The sequence below is a fragment of the Mytilus galloprovincialis genome, chromosome 11, assembly GCF_965363235.1.
Source record: "Mytilus galloprovincialis chromosome 11, xbMytGall1.hap1.1, whole genome shotgun sequence".
In the NCBI taxonomy this organism is placed as follows: Eukaryota; Metazoa; Mollusca; class Bivalvia; order Mytilida; family Mytilidae; genus Mytilus; species Mytilus galloprovincialis.
Window position 1 is genome coordinate 15556434 of NC_134848.1, and position 17349 is coordinate 15573782.

Consider the following 17349-nt stretch of genomic DNA (forward strand, 5'->3'; position numbering starts at 1 on the left):
TCTTGTGAAAAGTTGGCTTACCACATCTTCTTATTTACATAATCACCAATCTCGCACGGCAATTATAAATAAGCACATAAATTTTTAAAGCACTTCTAGTGCTTATCTTTTTACTTAAAGGTAGTGGGGAAAAGTTAGTAATGTATGCTTGTCGGCTGTACACAATACGTACGAAGAGAAGCTTTAGCTATTTTACATAAACGAGATAAAGAACATATTTGTTGTGTTTGGCAAAATGATCTAACATTTATCTCCCTTTGTCGTATATGCATAAGGCATAAGATGTGTAATAGAAAAGCCGAAAACATTATGATAAACGGGAATATTCTCTGTGGATTGCCTTTTTTTTTTTTTATTAAATCAAGTTGTACGTCCTTTAAAATGACAAATAAAACTACTACCTAATTGATGTGACATATTTAATTGCTATATTTCGTATACATTGTATACATTAGTATATATATATTGTTTATTGCTTGTTTCTGAATAATGCACTTAATATTCTTCCGCTTCTTCTTCTCCCTCTTCATCAACTGAATCTACACCGACTTCTTCGTAGTCCTTCTCTAGAGCAGCCATATCTTCCCGGGCCTCTGAGAATTCTCCTTCTTCCATACCTTCTCCGACGTACCAATGGACGAAAGCACGCTTGGCGTACATCAAGTCGAACTTGTGGTCAAGACGAGCCCATGCCTCAGCAATGGCAGTGGTGTTACTCAACATACATACTGCTCTCTGTACCTTAGCCAAGTCACCTCCTGGTACAACAGTTGATGGTTGGTAATTGATGCCAACTTTGAAACCAGTTGGACACCAGTCGACGAACTGGATGGTTCGCTTTGTCTTGATGGTAGCAATAGCGGCATTGACATCTTTAGGGACAACATCACCTCTGTACAACATACAGCAAGCCATGTATCTGCCGTGTCTTGGATCGCATTTGACCATCTGATTTGCTGGTTCGAACACTGCGTTTGTAATTTCGGCTACAGATAATTGTTCATGATGAGCTTTTTCAGCAGAAATAACTGGTGCGTATGTAGCCAAAGGGAAATGGATACGTGGGTATGGTACCAAGTTGGTCTGGAACTCGGTCAAGTCTACGTTTAAAGCACCGTCGAATCTAAGGGAAGCAGTAATTGAACTGACGATCTGGCCGATAAGACGGTTAAGGTTTGTGTATGTTGGTCTCTCAATGTCCAAGTTACGTCTGCAGATATCGTAGATGGCTTCGTTGTCTACCAAGAAAGCACAATCGGAGTGTTCAAGAGTTGTGTGAGTGGTCAAGACGGCGTTGTATGGTTCTACGACGGCAGTGGAAACTTGAGGTGCTGGGTAGACGGCGAATTCAAGTTTTGATTTCTTTCCGTAATCAACACTGAGACGTTCCATGAGTAGTGATGTAAATCCTGATCCGGTTCCACCTCCGAAACTGTGGAAGATTAGGAACCCCTGGAGACCAGTACATTGATCAGCCAGTTTACGGATTCTGTCCAAAACTTGATCGACAATTTGCTTTCCGACTGTGTAATGACCTCTGGCGTAATTGTTTGCAGCATCTTCCTTGGCTGTAATAAGTTGTTCTGGGTGGAAGAGTTGACGATAAGTACCAGTTCTGACCTCATCTAAAAGAGAAATTCATATATTGTAAATTTGTAATAAACTACATATGTAAATGACAAGCCTGTAATATCAGCAAAATGCAAATTTTGCAGATTTTAAAAAAAAGTCTTGCATGTCCAAATTATTAAAATTTCAACATTGGATTGAAACCGTGATTTATATACTTACAAATCGCATTTTTTTTTCATACCGTACAGTGCACATTTCAACATCTTAAGCTACCAACGGTTAACTTTAGGTGGATTATTTTTCTTCAAAAACAATGTTATGTTATTTCTTTAATTTTGGATGCTTCCATAGTTTTCTAGGCATTTAGGGAATAACCATTTAACTTCATGGGAGATGGGTCAAAAAAGAAATATTCTGATCCCCAATATGGTGATAACAATTATTTGGGAAAGCAGATGTCATATTTCCCACATACCTTGTAGTGTGCAATACTGAAGAAAAAAACAAATTTGATTGATAGCGTCGAAAAATAAAAAAAATTAATCTGACTCAGACTAAAAACCATACTTCCCTCCCTTTGGAGTTAATTGGTTGCTCCCTTAAACGGCGACCTTGTGAGGAGGTTCAAGTCAGTAGATTGTTTTCAACATATTGTCATTTTCAACTTAACCAAGTGAATGATTTTAATCCAACCATCATATTCCGTGAAAATTGAATGGTTGCTTCCCCTTGTATCAATACTGTTTAGAAGCTTAGGGCAATGGATGTTGTCACGAAACATGTTTCTCCATATGGAAAATATTTCCACTAAAATAAATATTACAGTACATGTTTCTAACGGAATAAATGGCATAGAATATTTGTTCCAACAGTAACAGACATTATGACATTTTTATAACAAAAGTTTCCAGTGGAACTTTATTAGGCGGAACAAATATACGTTGACAATGTAAACCAAAAAGTTTATTCAGATAAAACAGTGTCTTTTACGTAGTTCTTTTATCGAATGCTGTACTATCAATATATTCAAAAAAGAAAGAACGTTCCCGCTACATTGCTGTAACTACATAAGCAAACAATCAGTTTTTCTTTCATTACATACTATTTACATTTATATATATTCTGTTGTTCACAATCTATGAGTAATGAAATTATCGTACATAAAAAATGGAATCCTTAAACGTATAGAATTAGAATTGTTATTCACTTACCGACTACAGTAGGTTCCAGATCAGCAAAGACAGCCCTGGGTACGTGTTTACCAGATCCGGTCTCACTGAAGAAGGTGTTGAAGGAGTCGTCACCGCCTCCAATGGTCTTGTCTGAGGGCATCTGACCATCAGGCTGGATACCGTGCTCCAAACAGTACAGTTCCCAGCAGGCATTTCCGGTCTGAACTCCGGCCTGTCCGACGTGGACTGAAATGCATTCCCTCTATAAAAAAAAGTAACATATAAATATGTTCAATAATGATCAAAAAGAGGAAAGTAAACTACGCATATTTCACTATCATTTTTCAAAAAATAAAAAATAAATTTTATTTGGCAATGATCATTTTAATATACAAATGTGAAATGTTAACGCAAATTTTGATTTACACAAGATGATTAAAAAGCCTGATCTCAGTTTAACTTTTCAATGAAAGAATAATCCGAAAAAAATCTATGAAGAACATCTTTGTTTCCCATGATCTTGTTCAAAACTGAGTAAATTCTAAATGTATTTGATTTACACGATTCAAAACATACCAAAAATTAAATCTTGAATTTATAAATATATATATTTATATAAAAAAAATAAAAAAAAATAAAAAAATTACATAAGACATACCATTTTGATTGACGAAGATAAATGTCAAAATAAATTTACAATGAAGTCTCTCAGTGAACTCACGAAGACGTTAACGTGTCGTTGTGAGTCTCTGTATATTTTGTCAGATAGTTTGAAATCACTTGAATATATACACCCATATAATCCCCTATGTTACAAACACACAAGTCAAGTCGTAAAATGAATGACATAATAAAAAACAACTTACATTTTTTTTGTAATGACAGTAGTACTTTTAATTATGTATGGTTTATAACAGTTTAACAGATTATAAGATCACTGTCTATATCTGTATTCTTACAAACCAAATTACAAAGGTATATTATAAATAATTATACATATTTTAAAACAATAACACAAATAAATAATGTACGAAATTAAATTGAGGCATTTACCATTGTTAACCAAGAAAAGTTTAATTTGTTATTGACCTCCCTTATAAGTTTACATAACTCATTTAGTTTTGGAAATGTTTTTGAATTCATGAAGTCATGAAAATTCTACATGATAAGAAGTATTCTTTTAATGAAATCTGATATTTTTTTTCTTTTTACAGTTATCAAAGAGTTGAACAATTAAAAATGTAATGGTATTCATCACCAATGGCATCTACATTAAATACTTTCTTTTTTCTCTTTCTAAGTTTTGACATCTTCAAGTTTCGATTGGAAATTTAAAATTAAGATATCTGTCCGTCATTCAAAATACTAAAATATTCCTCAAACTTTAAAATATCCTTAACTCAACAATGAATAACTGTTTTTAGTGATTCCCGTAGACTTGCAAACCAATTCTGTTTGAACTGATCTATTATGTTCTATTTAATGGTTACATTCAGCCATATTTGTTACAGTGACAAAACAAATGTTGTGCCATACAAGTTTTGCATGCCACACTTGTCAAAAATTGATTTGATTGACTTGTTTTAATCATTGAATATGTGTATCATATTTGGCAGTCGGGCTAAAAGTTAAACAAAAAAGGACATTTGTCTTAAGACTTTCTAGTAACTAACTTAAACCAATGCTTGATCATTCGTAGTTTGATTAAAATTTCTAATGGAGACCTTATAGACCATACGAGTATTTGATGATGGTACATGTACGGTCCGAACCATATGCGTATATTCGTACGGTATACGAGCTGGACCCATATGTGTTTTGTAACATATATTAGTGTAAACATGTACTATTAATTAGATTCAAGTTCAATGTACACAATTTGGCATTACCATATTAATGCAATTGAATAATTAATAGGATCCGGGAACAATCTTTTAATTTATATTTATCCGTCTACTATATATCCGTGAAAGATATTTGACACTAATTTTTGACATAGATAACGTTACAATTATTAATTCAATTTCATTGATCCTATGTCGGACAATAACCATATTTGGTAACTGACAAAGAAGATAATATTGGTATACCGTCAATTAAATGGGTGTCATCCTGGTTTGTCCATCTTTAATGACTGACATCCATATACAAACATAGCGGGCATTGTTGTTTTAACAAAGTCCGTTTCTTACATTTAAGCATATCCCGTTTGAATGGTTTCACACTAGTAATTTTTGGGGCCCTTTACAGTGATGTGAACCTAGGCTCCGTGTTGAAGACCATACATTGACCTATAATGGTTTACTTTTATAAAGTGTGACTTAGATGGAGAGTTGTCTCATTGGCACTCATACCACATCTTCCTATATCTATATATCATTTAACTGTAAATGACCTGTAAAAGGTTATAAAGAATACATACTCTTGATTTAAAATTGATTTAATATTGAATATAATTTTTTTTTTAAAGATAAAAAAAGAGATCAATTTTATAAGAATATCAATTTTGAGATTTAAAAAGGACAACATATTATAATAAAAAAAGAGAGATATAATTAAAAAAGAGATAAATGTCATAACAATTTTAAGTGAGGTTATAATATAAAAAAAATTTATTTGTAAACTAATGAAAGGAAATGATTTTATTCAGATTTATATCTTTTCATCTTCATCTTAATTTATGATAACACATTTTTTGTCGAGCCTGCAACTTTTGTTGCAGAAAGCTCGACATAGGGATAGTGATCCGGCGGCGGCGGCGGCGGCGGCGGCGGCGGCGGTGTTAGCTAACTTCTTAAAAGCTTTATATTTTAGAAGGTGGAAGACCTGGATGCTTCATACTTTGTATATAGATGCCTCATGTTACGAAGTTTCCGTCAGTCACATGTCCAATGTCATTGACCTCATTTTCATGGTTCAGTGACCACTTGAAAAAAAAGTTCAGATTTTTTGTAATGTTGAATTCTCTCTTATTATAAGTAATAGGATAACTATATTTGATATGTGCGTACCTTGAAAGGTCGTCATGTCTGTCAGACAGTTTTCACTTGACCTCGACCTCATTTCATGGATCAGTGAACAAGGTTAAGTTTTGGTGGTCAAGTCCATATCTCAGATACTACAAGCAATAGGGCTAGTATATTCGGTGTATGGAAGGACTGTAAGGTGTACATGTCCAACTGGCAGGTGTCATCTGACCTTGACCTCATTTTCATGGTTCAGTGGTTATAGTTAAATTTTTGTGTTTTGGTCTGTTTTTCTCATACTATATGCAATAGGTCTACTATATTTGTTGTATGGAATTATTGTAAGGTGTATCTATCTAGCGGGCAGATGTCATGTGACCTTTACCTCATTTTCATGGTTCAGTGGTCAAAGTTAAGTTTTTGAGTTTTGGTCTTTTTATCTAATACTATATGCCATAGGTCATCTATATTTGGTGTGTATGGAAATATTTTATGATCTTTATGTCAGTCGCGCAGGTTTTATTTGACCGTGACCTCATTTTCACGGTTCATTGCACAGTGTTAAGTTTTTGTGTTTTGGTCTATTTTTCTTAAACTATAAGTAATAGGTCAACTATATATGTTGTATAGAAGCATTGTTAGCTGTACCTGTCTGCCTGGCATGGTTCATCTGACCTTGACCTTATTTTCAAGGTTCTTTGGTCTTTGTTTAGTTATCTTGGTTAATGTTAAGTTTATGTGACAGTTGTATTAAAGCTTAGCTTTATACTTAGGACTATCAACATAATATCAATGATTAGTATAGAAGGCGAGACATTTCAGCGTGTGCACTCTTGTTTAAAAAAGTTATAGTGAACTAAATATTTAAAATTTGAGAAAAATATATCTTTAATTTGTTGGTGTTTGATAAAACAAAATGTTAATGATGCAATGTACCCAAGGGCATCGTGACAGCTTCAAGTTTACCATGAAAAGACAATTACACAAGATTACTTATATAGTCTACAGTATATATCTCAACATCACCAACTACTTCTCAACTAAGCACCATTTTCATCGTTTATGAAACAGACAAGAACAGTGCAACTCATATAGTCTTCCATGTTTTCCAAGTCAAACGTTTCCTTTTCTACTTTACCTAATGTATTTGACAAAGACTAAGAAATATGGACCGCAGACTTACTACAAAGAAACCGATGACATCACCAAGCTTGTTCGACGGGCAGTAGTCTTACCATTATCACCCAATGACAAATTAAATTGTTGCTGTTTAATTGCTTATTCAAAATACAATAAGACGAAGATTTCCTGCATAACAGGAGCGACAAAATCATATGAATTTACACATCAAACCATACATATATTTTAAAATTCTACTTTTAGACGTTAAAGTTTGAATTTTAAAACTTATAGGTTTTTCTATTAGGGAAATCATCAAAATTATTTGTTTACGTATTGTTGCTTTGTATTCCTTTTTTTCAATTTATCTTATAAAAAAAAATGAATTTTGAAACTTAGATGAATACAGAGAATAAGTTCAAACATTCAATCAATTTAAATAAATAGTTTCTTGTGTACAATTTGGAAATTAGTATGGCGTTCATTATCACTGAACTAGTATATATTTGTTTAGGGGCCAGCTGAAGGACGCCTCCGGGTGCGGGAATTTCTCGCTACATTGAAGACCTGTTGGTGACCTTCTGCTGTTGTTTTTTTCAATGGTCGGGTTGTTGTCTCTTTGGCACATTCCCCATTTCCATTCTCAATTTTATCAATTTTATTATGTAATTGTCTATCACATATCTATATGGGCACTCTGTCGGACCCAGGGTGACACATGCTGCCACAAGGAACGTCGGATGTTTTATATTTACATGTTAAATTTTGTTGCCGATACATGTTACTCATGTTTTTCAAATGTTGGAGACTCGTGACTAAACCATGCAAAGGATTAATGAATATCTGCCTAATTACTGAATGAAGGAAGTATTTTGTCAGTAACTGTTTGAAATATTGGCGCAAACAATCATGTTATTTGAATTTCCTAGCGACAAATGGTTGACAGCAGCGAATTAGATTCACTATAATCAGTGATAATTAAAACAATATACAAGGAGATATTTGTTTATCTAAAGAGTGATGTCCCCTAGATGACTTTGCCTACGCTCAAGAAATATCAATCAGACTAGTCCGAGATTACTCTGACGTCCAACGGCTGTTTTGCCAGACAAGCTGGGTTGTGAACGTCAGAGTAATCGCGGACTACAATCAGACTATCCAACAGAGACGAAGCAGTAAACACATTCAGTGGCGGATCCAGAAATTTTCATAAGTGGGGGCCCACTGACTGACCTAAGAGGGGGCCCGCTCCAGTCACGCTTCAATGATTCCCTATATAAGCAACCAAATTTTTTCCCAAAAAAGGGGGGGGGTCCGGGCCCCCTGCCCCCCCCCCCCCTAAATCCGCCTCTGTCACATAGTGGGAGTATATAATATATACGAACAATCTTCCTCTTTAGTTTTCTATGTTGTGTTTTGTATACTATTGTTTGTCTGTTTATCCTTTTCTTTATAGCCATGGCGTTGTCAGTTTATTTTCAATTATTGAGTTTGACTGTCCCTCTGGTATCAATTGCCCCTTTGTTTGAATCATTTAAATGTTTAACAACACATCCAGTGCAGTCAGTTCGATTTGGCTTTGTAAATTGATAGAAAATATCTGTTTCCCAATTAAAAGCACCGTTTCGGCTCCGATGTTTTTAAATGGGGCCCGGGCGTACCAAGGCAATAAGTCAGAGGACTTGTAGATAGTTTATGCATTTAATTTAACCATACGTGTAGCTTCAAAGGGGGGTGGTAGTGGCACTCCTCAATCTATTCCAAAAGCACATAGATATATATAACAATTAATTAAAAAGTACACCTTGATATCCAGAAGGATTGAAGGCTTTTGATAAAATATCAAAACATAATAATTTTCATATTTTATATATATATATAACAGAAGATGTGATGTGATTGCCGATGAGACAATTATCCACAAGAAACCAAAATGGCACAGACATTAACAATTATAGGTCACTGTACGGCCTTCAACAATGAGCACAGCCCATATCGCATAGTCAGCTATGAAAGGCCCCGATATGACAATGTAAAACAATTCAAACGAGAAAACTATCGGCCTTATTTATATAAAAAATGTACTTTTATGCCTAATTGTTATTTCATTCAAGGATTATGGTCCTCTGTTATCTATAAAGGAAATTTCAACGATCCATAATATGTCCTAGTTCTAAGTCTATTTTGCATAATATTAAAAAGTATCTAGATTTAATAGTAGATTACTTATATATTGATTTAGTATGTCATTATGTATATCTGATTTCAATGTCTCGGTAAAGTGTAGGATTTCATGATTTCAACAGATTGGTAAAGTGTAGGATTTCATGATTTTTTGTAATGATTAAATTTATATTATGAACATATCTGATTATAGCTGTAAGTTTTTATATGATATGTCCGTTACATACATTGATATGATATCAAGAGAAAGAATAAGTCATCCTACACAATTCATCAAAGTAAATTCACTTGAAAGAGATACCAAAAAATTTTTTATTTGAAGAATTTGGCTGATTTTCTGTCTGTTTGTATCACTCACAAGGTCAATGTTGGATTGTATTTGAAACCGAATTCGAATAATACCATATTAAAAATTAAACAAACAATAAACAGATATTTTTATAACACAAAGTGTTATTTAATCTGTTGACTATTTTCATACGATATTGAAATTTTTTTAAATGTTTTCATCACATCACAGGATATAAAATAAAAGTTTTACCGTTTTGCACGCATGTATATATTTATTATAGGCAACCGTGTATTGAGGATTTATTTCGTTTTTCGACGTAATGGCCCACACAGTGTTTAATTGCATGCTAGATCGTGCATTATTTAATATGCTAGTAGCAAAAGAGAAATTTGAAAACCTGACTTTCTGTATAAATAAATAATGAAAAAGATAGTATTACACATCAACATACCATTCGGCAATCCTCGGTAGAATCCGCTACTCTCCTTCTATCCTTAGATGAGGGTACGGAATCGGCCGAGTTGAGACGAATGATCAACATACGTCTATGTCCATAGGTATACAAAGAAAACAGCTACATTGTATTATTTCCGGAAATATACTTGGTATATTCTATGGAAATTGATAGGCCACTAAACAGAACAAACAGTACAACGATGAAAAGTTCACAAGGTTACGTTTAATTGGAATTGGCTCAGATCACATACATGTAGGAAAAAATTTGAAGGCAACATAAATCTATTAACAAACGCTTAATCATTTTTTTTAAGTTCATTTGAAAAAAATTAACTCTGAAAGAGATACTCTCTTTGAATTTGTTTACCAAAATATTCTTAAGTTTGCTTTACTGGACAATTAGGTAAAAATCATTTATTTATGAAGCTGTAAAGACAATTAGGTCCTTGATGCTGTTGGAAAATTCATTAAAGTCAATATGATTTATTTTTAATATTATAGCTATATTATAGGGTTATTGCATGAATATTGTGGAATATTGTCCCGAGTAGAATTTTATATTGCACGAGCTTGTGAGTGCAATATATGTTCTACGAGGGACAATATTCCCCAATATTCATGCAATAACCCTTTTATTGTATTGCAATATAATATTTAAAAGTAAAAATTGGTTTAAACTAAGATTTTGTCGTTAATGACGTCATGAATTTTGAAGATTTATTGCACTAGTGCAATATAAGAATTTATTGCACGCTAACTTTTGGTTACTTTCTGTGGGAAATATTATATTGCTATACAATAATATATAATAAAAACTAAGAACTATATTACAATCTAAAATTGTATTATGATTGTTAACTAAAATTCTATCTATCTGGCATGCTAATCAATGTTCTTTTTATTTATACATGTATTTTCTATATGACCCGTCCCTTGTGGGCTCTTAATTTGTAGTTGCATATGTTCTGTGCTATTGTGTTCATTTACTATGTGGTGATTTGTCTTTCAGTTACAACTTTTCCAAGACGACCACCATTATTCCAAAGCCGTATACGCGCAGGAGTATACTATGTTAGTTAGCACAGCCGACAGTCTCGTCCAAATCCACGTGGTCTGGGGACTAAAGAACAAGGATCGTAGCCATTGTCACTTTTCTTCTATTCAATGTCGTGGCAATAACGTATATGACGATGATTTTGATCCGAATACAGTGGCTAATCAGCAGGCATTGATGGTAAATATTACAAAAATTCGCCACTCAAACAACACTTATCAGTGTCCACACTAATTAATTTTGAACACCTTTGGTTGTATTACGTCGTGGTAATAACGTATATGACGATGATTTGATCAAAATCAATGGTTAATTATCAGGTATAATTAACTAGCAAGTCAATATAAAAATTTGACTTTCAGACAACTCAAGTCTGTGTCCACACTTGTTTAACTGTAAAAAAAACCCCTCCTTTTGTCTTTACATGATGACATAGCAATAACGTACATGACGATGACTTTGATCCAAATCAGTTGATTAATCAGGAGGCATTGATGGTTAATATATAATTTAACTTACAAGTCACTATTGAAATTGGCCACTCAAACAATACAAGTTCATAAATTATTTCAAAACAAATCTACTTTACAGTAGTCATTTTTGGGGCTCTTTATAGCTTGCTGTTCCGTGTGAGCCAAGGCTTTTAGAAACATCTTTTGGTTGTATGACGTCGTGGTAATATCGTATATAATGATGATTTTGATTCAAATTCAGTGGTTAACCAGCATTGATTGGAAATATATTAACTAACAAATCATATTTTCCATTCGTCACTCAAACAACCCAAGTCTGTGTTCCCACTGAATATAAAATTATAAACATACTTTTCTTATTTAATGTGGTTGCAATAACGCATATGACGATGATTTAGATCCAGTGATTAATACAGGCATTGATGGTAAATATTTGATTTAACGAACACACTTTTTTAGAACTTTAAAATACTCTTTTTGCCTATGTAATGTCGTGGCTATAACGTATATGACACCGATTTTGATCTAATCAGCAGTCATTTTTAATCAGTCTTCTGAGCATAAACAAAAATTATAAACTGACAAAATAATAACCTATGTCTGAACTGATGCAGTGTATTGTCATATTTTTTTTAAGAGAGAAGGGAAGAGAAATAGAATAACAGTGAAAGTGAGACAATTAAGAGACAATGAGCGATAGAGATAATGATGACGCAAATCATTTCTTTTAAACTTGTGCCAGTATAATGCTAATTTTGTTTGGTTATTTTATAGACGTTCTGTAACAGACTGTATAACATGACAGCAGCAGAAATACAAGAGTACAAGATACGAACAGATTCCTCCACAGGACAGCTAGAGGTTGCGTGTTTTACCAAGGATTTAGATACATTTCTTCAAGTAAGTATATTACTTATGGAAGAACTTGAGGTTATCCTGATAGAGAATGGATTTACAGAGGATAAGAGGTATCTATAGCTGACCATACAGTATGGATTGTGCTCTGCAGTATGGTGACCTATAGTTGCTTAAGTCGACATCATTTTGACTCTAGTGAATAGACGTCTCACTAGCAATCATGGTGTTTATATATCTCAACTTGTACGATTCGCTCGTGTATGTAACAATGTTTTCGATTTTAACGAGAGAAATTTATGTATTACTGAAAAATTATTACACCAGGGTTTTCGATATCACAAACTAGTCAAAACATTTACTAAATTTTATCATCGGTATAAAGACATCATTCGTAAATATAGCTCAACATGCAGACTTCTAATACGTTCAGGTATTTCACATCCAATTTTTTATGGTAATATTCTTTATAAAGCACAAAGGTGTCAGTATTCACCTCAGAAACTTACAAAACCTTTGAATAAACTTATTAAGAAGGGATATAATTACGATACTGTTGTCAAGTCATTAAAGATTGCATATTTTGGCGTTAATATTGAGTCACTGATAAGGTCTTTGCATCGGAACTAAACACATTTATTCTAAAATACAGTTGTTGGCATGACACGGGTTATGTTCTTCTCATATATGTTATGATGGTATGATACTAAACCCCTAACAGGAAGGATTGTGCCTGATGTTCATATGATGAAATCATAATCTTTCAGTCAGTTTAATTGAAGTCTGGAGCTGGCATGTCAGTTAACTGCTAGTAGTCTGTTGTTATTTATGTATTATTGTCATTTTGTTTATTTTCTTTGGTTACATCTTCTGACATCAGACTCGGATTTCTCTTGAACTGAATTTTAATGTGCGTATTGTTATGCGTTTACTTTACTACATTGGTTAGAGGTATAGGGGGAGGGTTGAGATCTCACAAACATGTTTAACCCCGCCGCATTTTTGCGCCTGTCCCAAGTCAGGAGCCTCTGGCCTTTGTTAGTCTTGTATTATTTTAATTTTAGTTTCTTGTGTACAATTTGGAAATTAGTATGGCGTTCATTATCACTGGACTAGTATATATTTGTTTAGGGGCCAGCTGAAGGACGCCTCCGGGTGCGGGAATTTCTCGCTACATTGAAGACCTGTTGGTGACCCTCTGCTGTTGTTGTTTTTTATTTGGTCGGGTTGTTGTCTCTTTGACACATTCCCCATTTCCATTCTCAATTTTATAAATGAAGGCAACAGTAGTACACCGCTTTTCAATAGTCATAAATAGATTAAGCGAAAACAAATACTGACCACAAAAAAAGAGGAAAACAACAGAACAACATAGACACTTAACTGCTTCAAAAACAAACGTCAACATACAAAGAAACGGGCTATTTGATTGTGTACTGTAAATTCAGAAATTATTGCGAGGTTTTTATAAAGGCCAAACATGCGACAGGGTTATAAACGCAATAATTTCAACTCGCATTTTAATTTTTTTGTTTGAATTCAACTGGATTTTTCTCAATATCGCCAAAATTAAAATCGCAGTTAAGTATAAAACAACAAAATCGCAATAATAAATGCACGCAATAATTTCTGAATTTACAGTATTTGATAAAAATTTTATAACTCATTTCCTTATTTTATAAAGTTACCACATTTCTTATTTCTACATAACGCCCAGTTCATTGTAACTCTTACAAAAGGTTCTAAAGAAGGTTTACAGAATAAAAAAACGCTGGGTTAAAAAGAATAGAGAAAATTGAACAACATATGAAAGAACAGAGCATACTGGGTTCTTGGGATGCTAACAAATAGAAAAGGGATAATATTGGACAAAACATGCCAATAAAATAAAATAATGGCTAAAATGAATAAAGAGCGGCAAAAATAGATCAATATACGGCCAAAATAATCAAAGAAGGAAAATTTTTATAACGAACAGCCAAAATAAATAAAGAAAGGCCACATTTATTGAAGATCAGCCAAATTAAATAAAGAATAGCCACAAAATTATAGGACAGTCAAAACAAATAAAGATCGGCCAAAATAATTAAATAATACAGAAATAAAAATACCATGCAAACCCACTAACATAAAAAAGAAATCCGAAAAGTTATGAAAACTCATTCAACTATTTGCACTGAAAACAATTTAATATATCATAAGCTTCATCATTGTGAGAACATTGATCCTTATTTCAATAGACCTTATTTAATCTAACATACTGATACTACGGTATTATGAATCCATTTATGAATTTAAAATTGTATTATTCAGGTTTGACCGATAAAGATACTTTAATTTTATGAAATGAATATATACGTAAATTTAGAACTTGTTTTTTTGACAGATTTCAATTACTGAATAATTAATCTCAATATGAAAAAGTAGCATCTATGAATCAATATTTTGTCTTCAGTGAAATTCATTTTACATTTGTATGCGCGACCAATTACTGTCCTGGCAGATTCAAACTTTTGAATATTTGTAGTAATTTGAAATAGCTACATCTTCGAATTTATATTGTCTATAATAGTCGAAATCTACAGACATTGGTATATGATACTACATATGTCAATCTGACATAGTAACATCTTTGATTTTATATTTTTTCTTTAATCGAAACCATTTGACATTGTTATATGAGACTTGTGACGTCACTAGCATGGCAAAAGCAAATTATTGAATATTTATAGTGAATCTGAAAAAGAAGTATCTATGACTTAATTTAGTAATTGATCGTCGAAATCACCTTAAATTGGTACAGGAGACTTATGACTACCCTGACAGATTCAAATTATTATGTATTCATAGTGAATTTGTCATTTAGAATTTTTGTTTTTGACTCTTTTGAATTATTGAATATTCATTATATATGTAATCTGACATCTATGAACTACTTTTGTCGTTAATAGTCGAAATCTACAGACATTGGTATAAAAATCACGTCACTATCATGGCAGATTCAAATGATTGAAAATTGAAAGTCAATCTCATAAAGTTACATCTATGTATTTTAATTTGCCTTAAGTCGAAAACATTTGACATTGTTATTTCAGACTTGTTACGACCCTGACAGACACAACTGATTGAATATTTCTAGTCAATCTGATATCGCAACATCTATAAATTTATATTTTGTCTTAGGTCAAATTCATCTGACATTTGTATGTGATACCCATTATAATCCTGACAGATTCAAACTACAGAATATTTTTAGCAACTCGGATATAGCTACTTCTATGAATTTATTTTCTCTTTGATAGTCGAAATCACCTGACATGTGTTATAGGAAACTCATCACCACCCTGGCAGATTCAAATTATTGAAAATTGATAGCCAATCTGACAATGCTGCATTTATGAAATTATAATCGAAATCATCTATCATAGGTATACTAAAGTGATCACTACACTATCAGATTCGTATCTTCGAATATTAATTGTCAATCTGTCATTAAGAATGTGTGATGTTTTGCACTTGTAACATATTCTCTTTCTGACAGTAACATCTATAAATGTGTTTTGTCCTCAGTCGAAAACAGTAGAAGTTGTTCGATGTTGACATGTATATCAATTATATGGTCATTTTTTAAAATTTACTGTTTGCAAAAGTATAAATTATTCTATATACCTAGGATTTTCTTATCCAAGGAACATAACCTTAGTAGTATTTGGCACAACCTTTTGGAGTTTTGGGTCATCAATGCTCTTCATCCTTCTGTGACCTTCTACGGTTTACTAATGTTGCCTTTATTAAGGAGACTGATTAGCAATTTAAATTATTAAATATTTATATTAAATCTGAGAAAAACATCTATGTAATGAACTGATGATTAGTAAAAATCTTTCTGAACTTAACAGGTTGTTCAAATTTATAAGGCTAATCAATATGCATGTAGGCTCTCCTGGGAAATTCACCTACTTGATTTTAGTTTAAAATATATACTTAGTCTATCATTTATGATATTTGACTCTCTCTTGCTTTCAAATAACTTTTGTAAGTCTTTACATATACATTATGTAATATTTATTGTGTGTATCTCTATAATTTGGTTTGTTAAAAATAAAGATACATAAATATTTGTCCCTGTATGGATTGTGCTCTTTGTTGACGACCAAATTGTGACCTACTGTTGCTCAATTCGATGTCATTTGTGTTGACATGAAATCAATTTTATAAATTCCTGTTTTTTCGATAAGCATAGGATTTTCTTATCCCAGGCATACATTTTTTAGATTACCTTAGCCGTATTTGGCACATTTCTTTTGGAATTTTTGGTCCTCAATGTTCTTCAACTTTGTACTTGTTTGGCTTTATAACTATTTTGATCTTAGCGTCACTGATGAGTCTTTTGTAGACGAAAAGTGCGTCTGGCGCATTAATTTAAAATCCTGGTACCTTCGATAACTATTTATTTTCATTTTCAGTCGAAATCAGCAGACATTGGTATTGGAGACTTATCACTCCCCTGGGACTATACAAAGACTATGAACTTTATGAATGCTCTGCCATCACACTACGACACATCATCCTTTACAACAGCTTTCCAAGACTACTTAGCAGTAAGTACAAATATAATATATTGAACCTCTCTCTAGAAAAGAGGGACGAAAGATACCAGAGGGACAGTAAAACTCATAAATCGAAAATAAACTGACAACGACATGGCTCAAAATGAAAAAAGACAAATAGACAAACAATAGTACACATGGCACAACATATAAAACTAAAGAATAAGCAACACGAACCCAACCAAAAACTGGGGTGATCTCAGGTGCCCTGGGAGGGTAAGCAGATCCTGCTCCACATGTGGCACCCGTCGTGTTGCTCATGTTAGAAAAAAATCCGGTAAATACTAGTAGTCTAATTCAGTAGGTCACATTCATTCAGAAGTGGGGCTGAATTTTAACCACCTTGTCTGTTTGTCTGTCCTTTTGTCAAAAACACCTTTTAGTCCCTCTTAATTTAGAGTTTATATCACAAATGGATGAGTGGTACAAGTGAGCACTGTTATAATCTATCAGATATCTACTTCCTTGTTTTCTTTTTTGTGAATAACGATAAGGGTTGATTTACACGAAAACGCGTGCATTTTTTTAAAATTACGATTGGAAGCATCGAGTTCAGCAAAAATCTGTGTTTTTTTCGACCGCCGTATCGATTACAC

The 17349-nt window shown here is 33.0% G+C and overlaps 2 protein-coding genes across 3 annotated transcripts in view; one reads left to right on the plus strand and one right to left on the minus strand.

Moving 5' to 3' along the window:
- The window catches only part of LOC143051730 (protein dispatched homolog 1-like), a 60932-nt gene that overhangs the window by 26360 nt on the left and 17223 nt on the right, over positions 1 to 17349 (plus strand). For both annotated transcript variants that reach the window (XM_076224643.1, XM_076224641.1), the window contains exons 4-6: positions 10771 to 10995; positions 12063 to 12188; positions 16610 to 16744. In XM_076224643.1, the coding sequence (XP_076080758.1) occupies positions 10771 to 10995; positions 12063 to 12188; positions 16610 to 16744 (486 nt within the window). The remainder of the gene's footprint in view (positions 1 to 10770; positions 10996 to 12062; positions 12189 to 16609; positions 16745 to 17349) is intronic.
- LOC143051728 (tubulin alpha-1A chain-like) lies at positions 406 to 3511 on the minus strand. Its single transcript, XM_076224640.1, has 3 exons — positions 3403 to 3511; positions 2784 to 3006; positions 406 to 1625 (listed from the first exon to the last, which is right to left on the minus strand). The coding sequence occupies exons 1-3, from the start codon at positions 3403 to 3405 to the stop codon at positions 496 to 498; spliced, it is 1356 nt and encodes a 451-aa protein (XP_076080755.1). The 5' UTR covers positions 3406 to 3511; the 3' UTR covers positions 406 to 495.

Coding starts and splice junctions, on each gene's coding strand:
- LOC143051728 (XM_076224640.1), bottom strand. Junction 1,626..2,783: donor TCTGGAACCTACTGTAGTCG/GTAAGTGAATAA, acceptor TTTCTCTTTTAG/ATGAGGTCAGAACTGGTACT.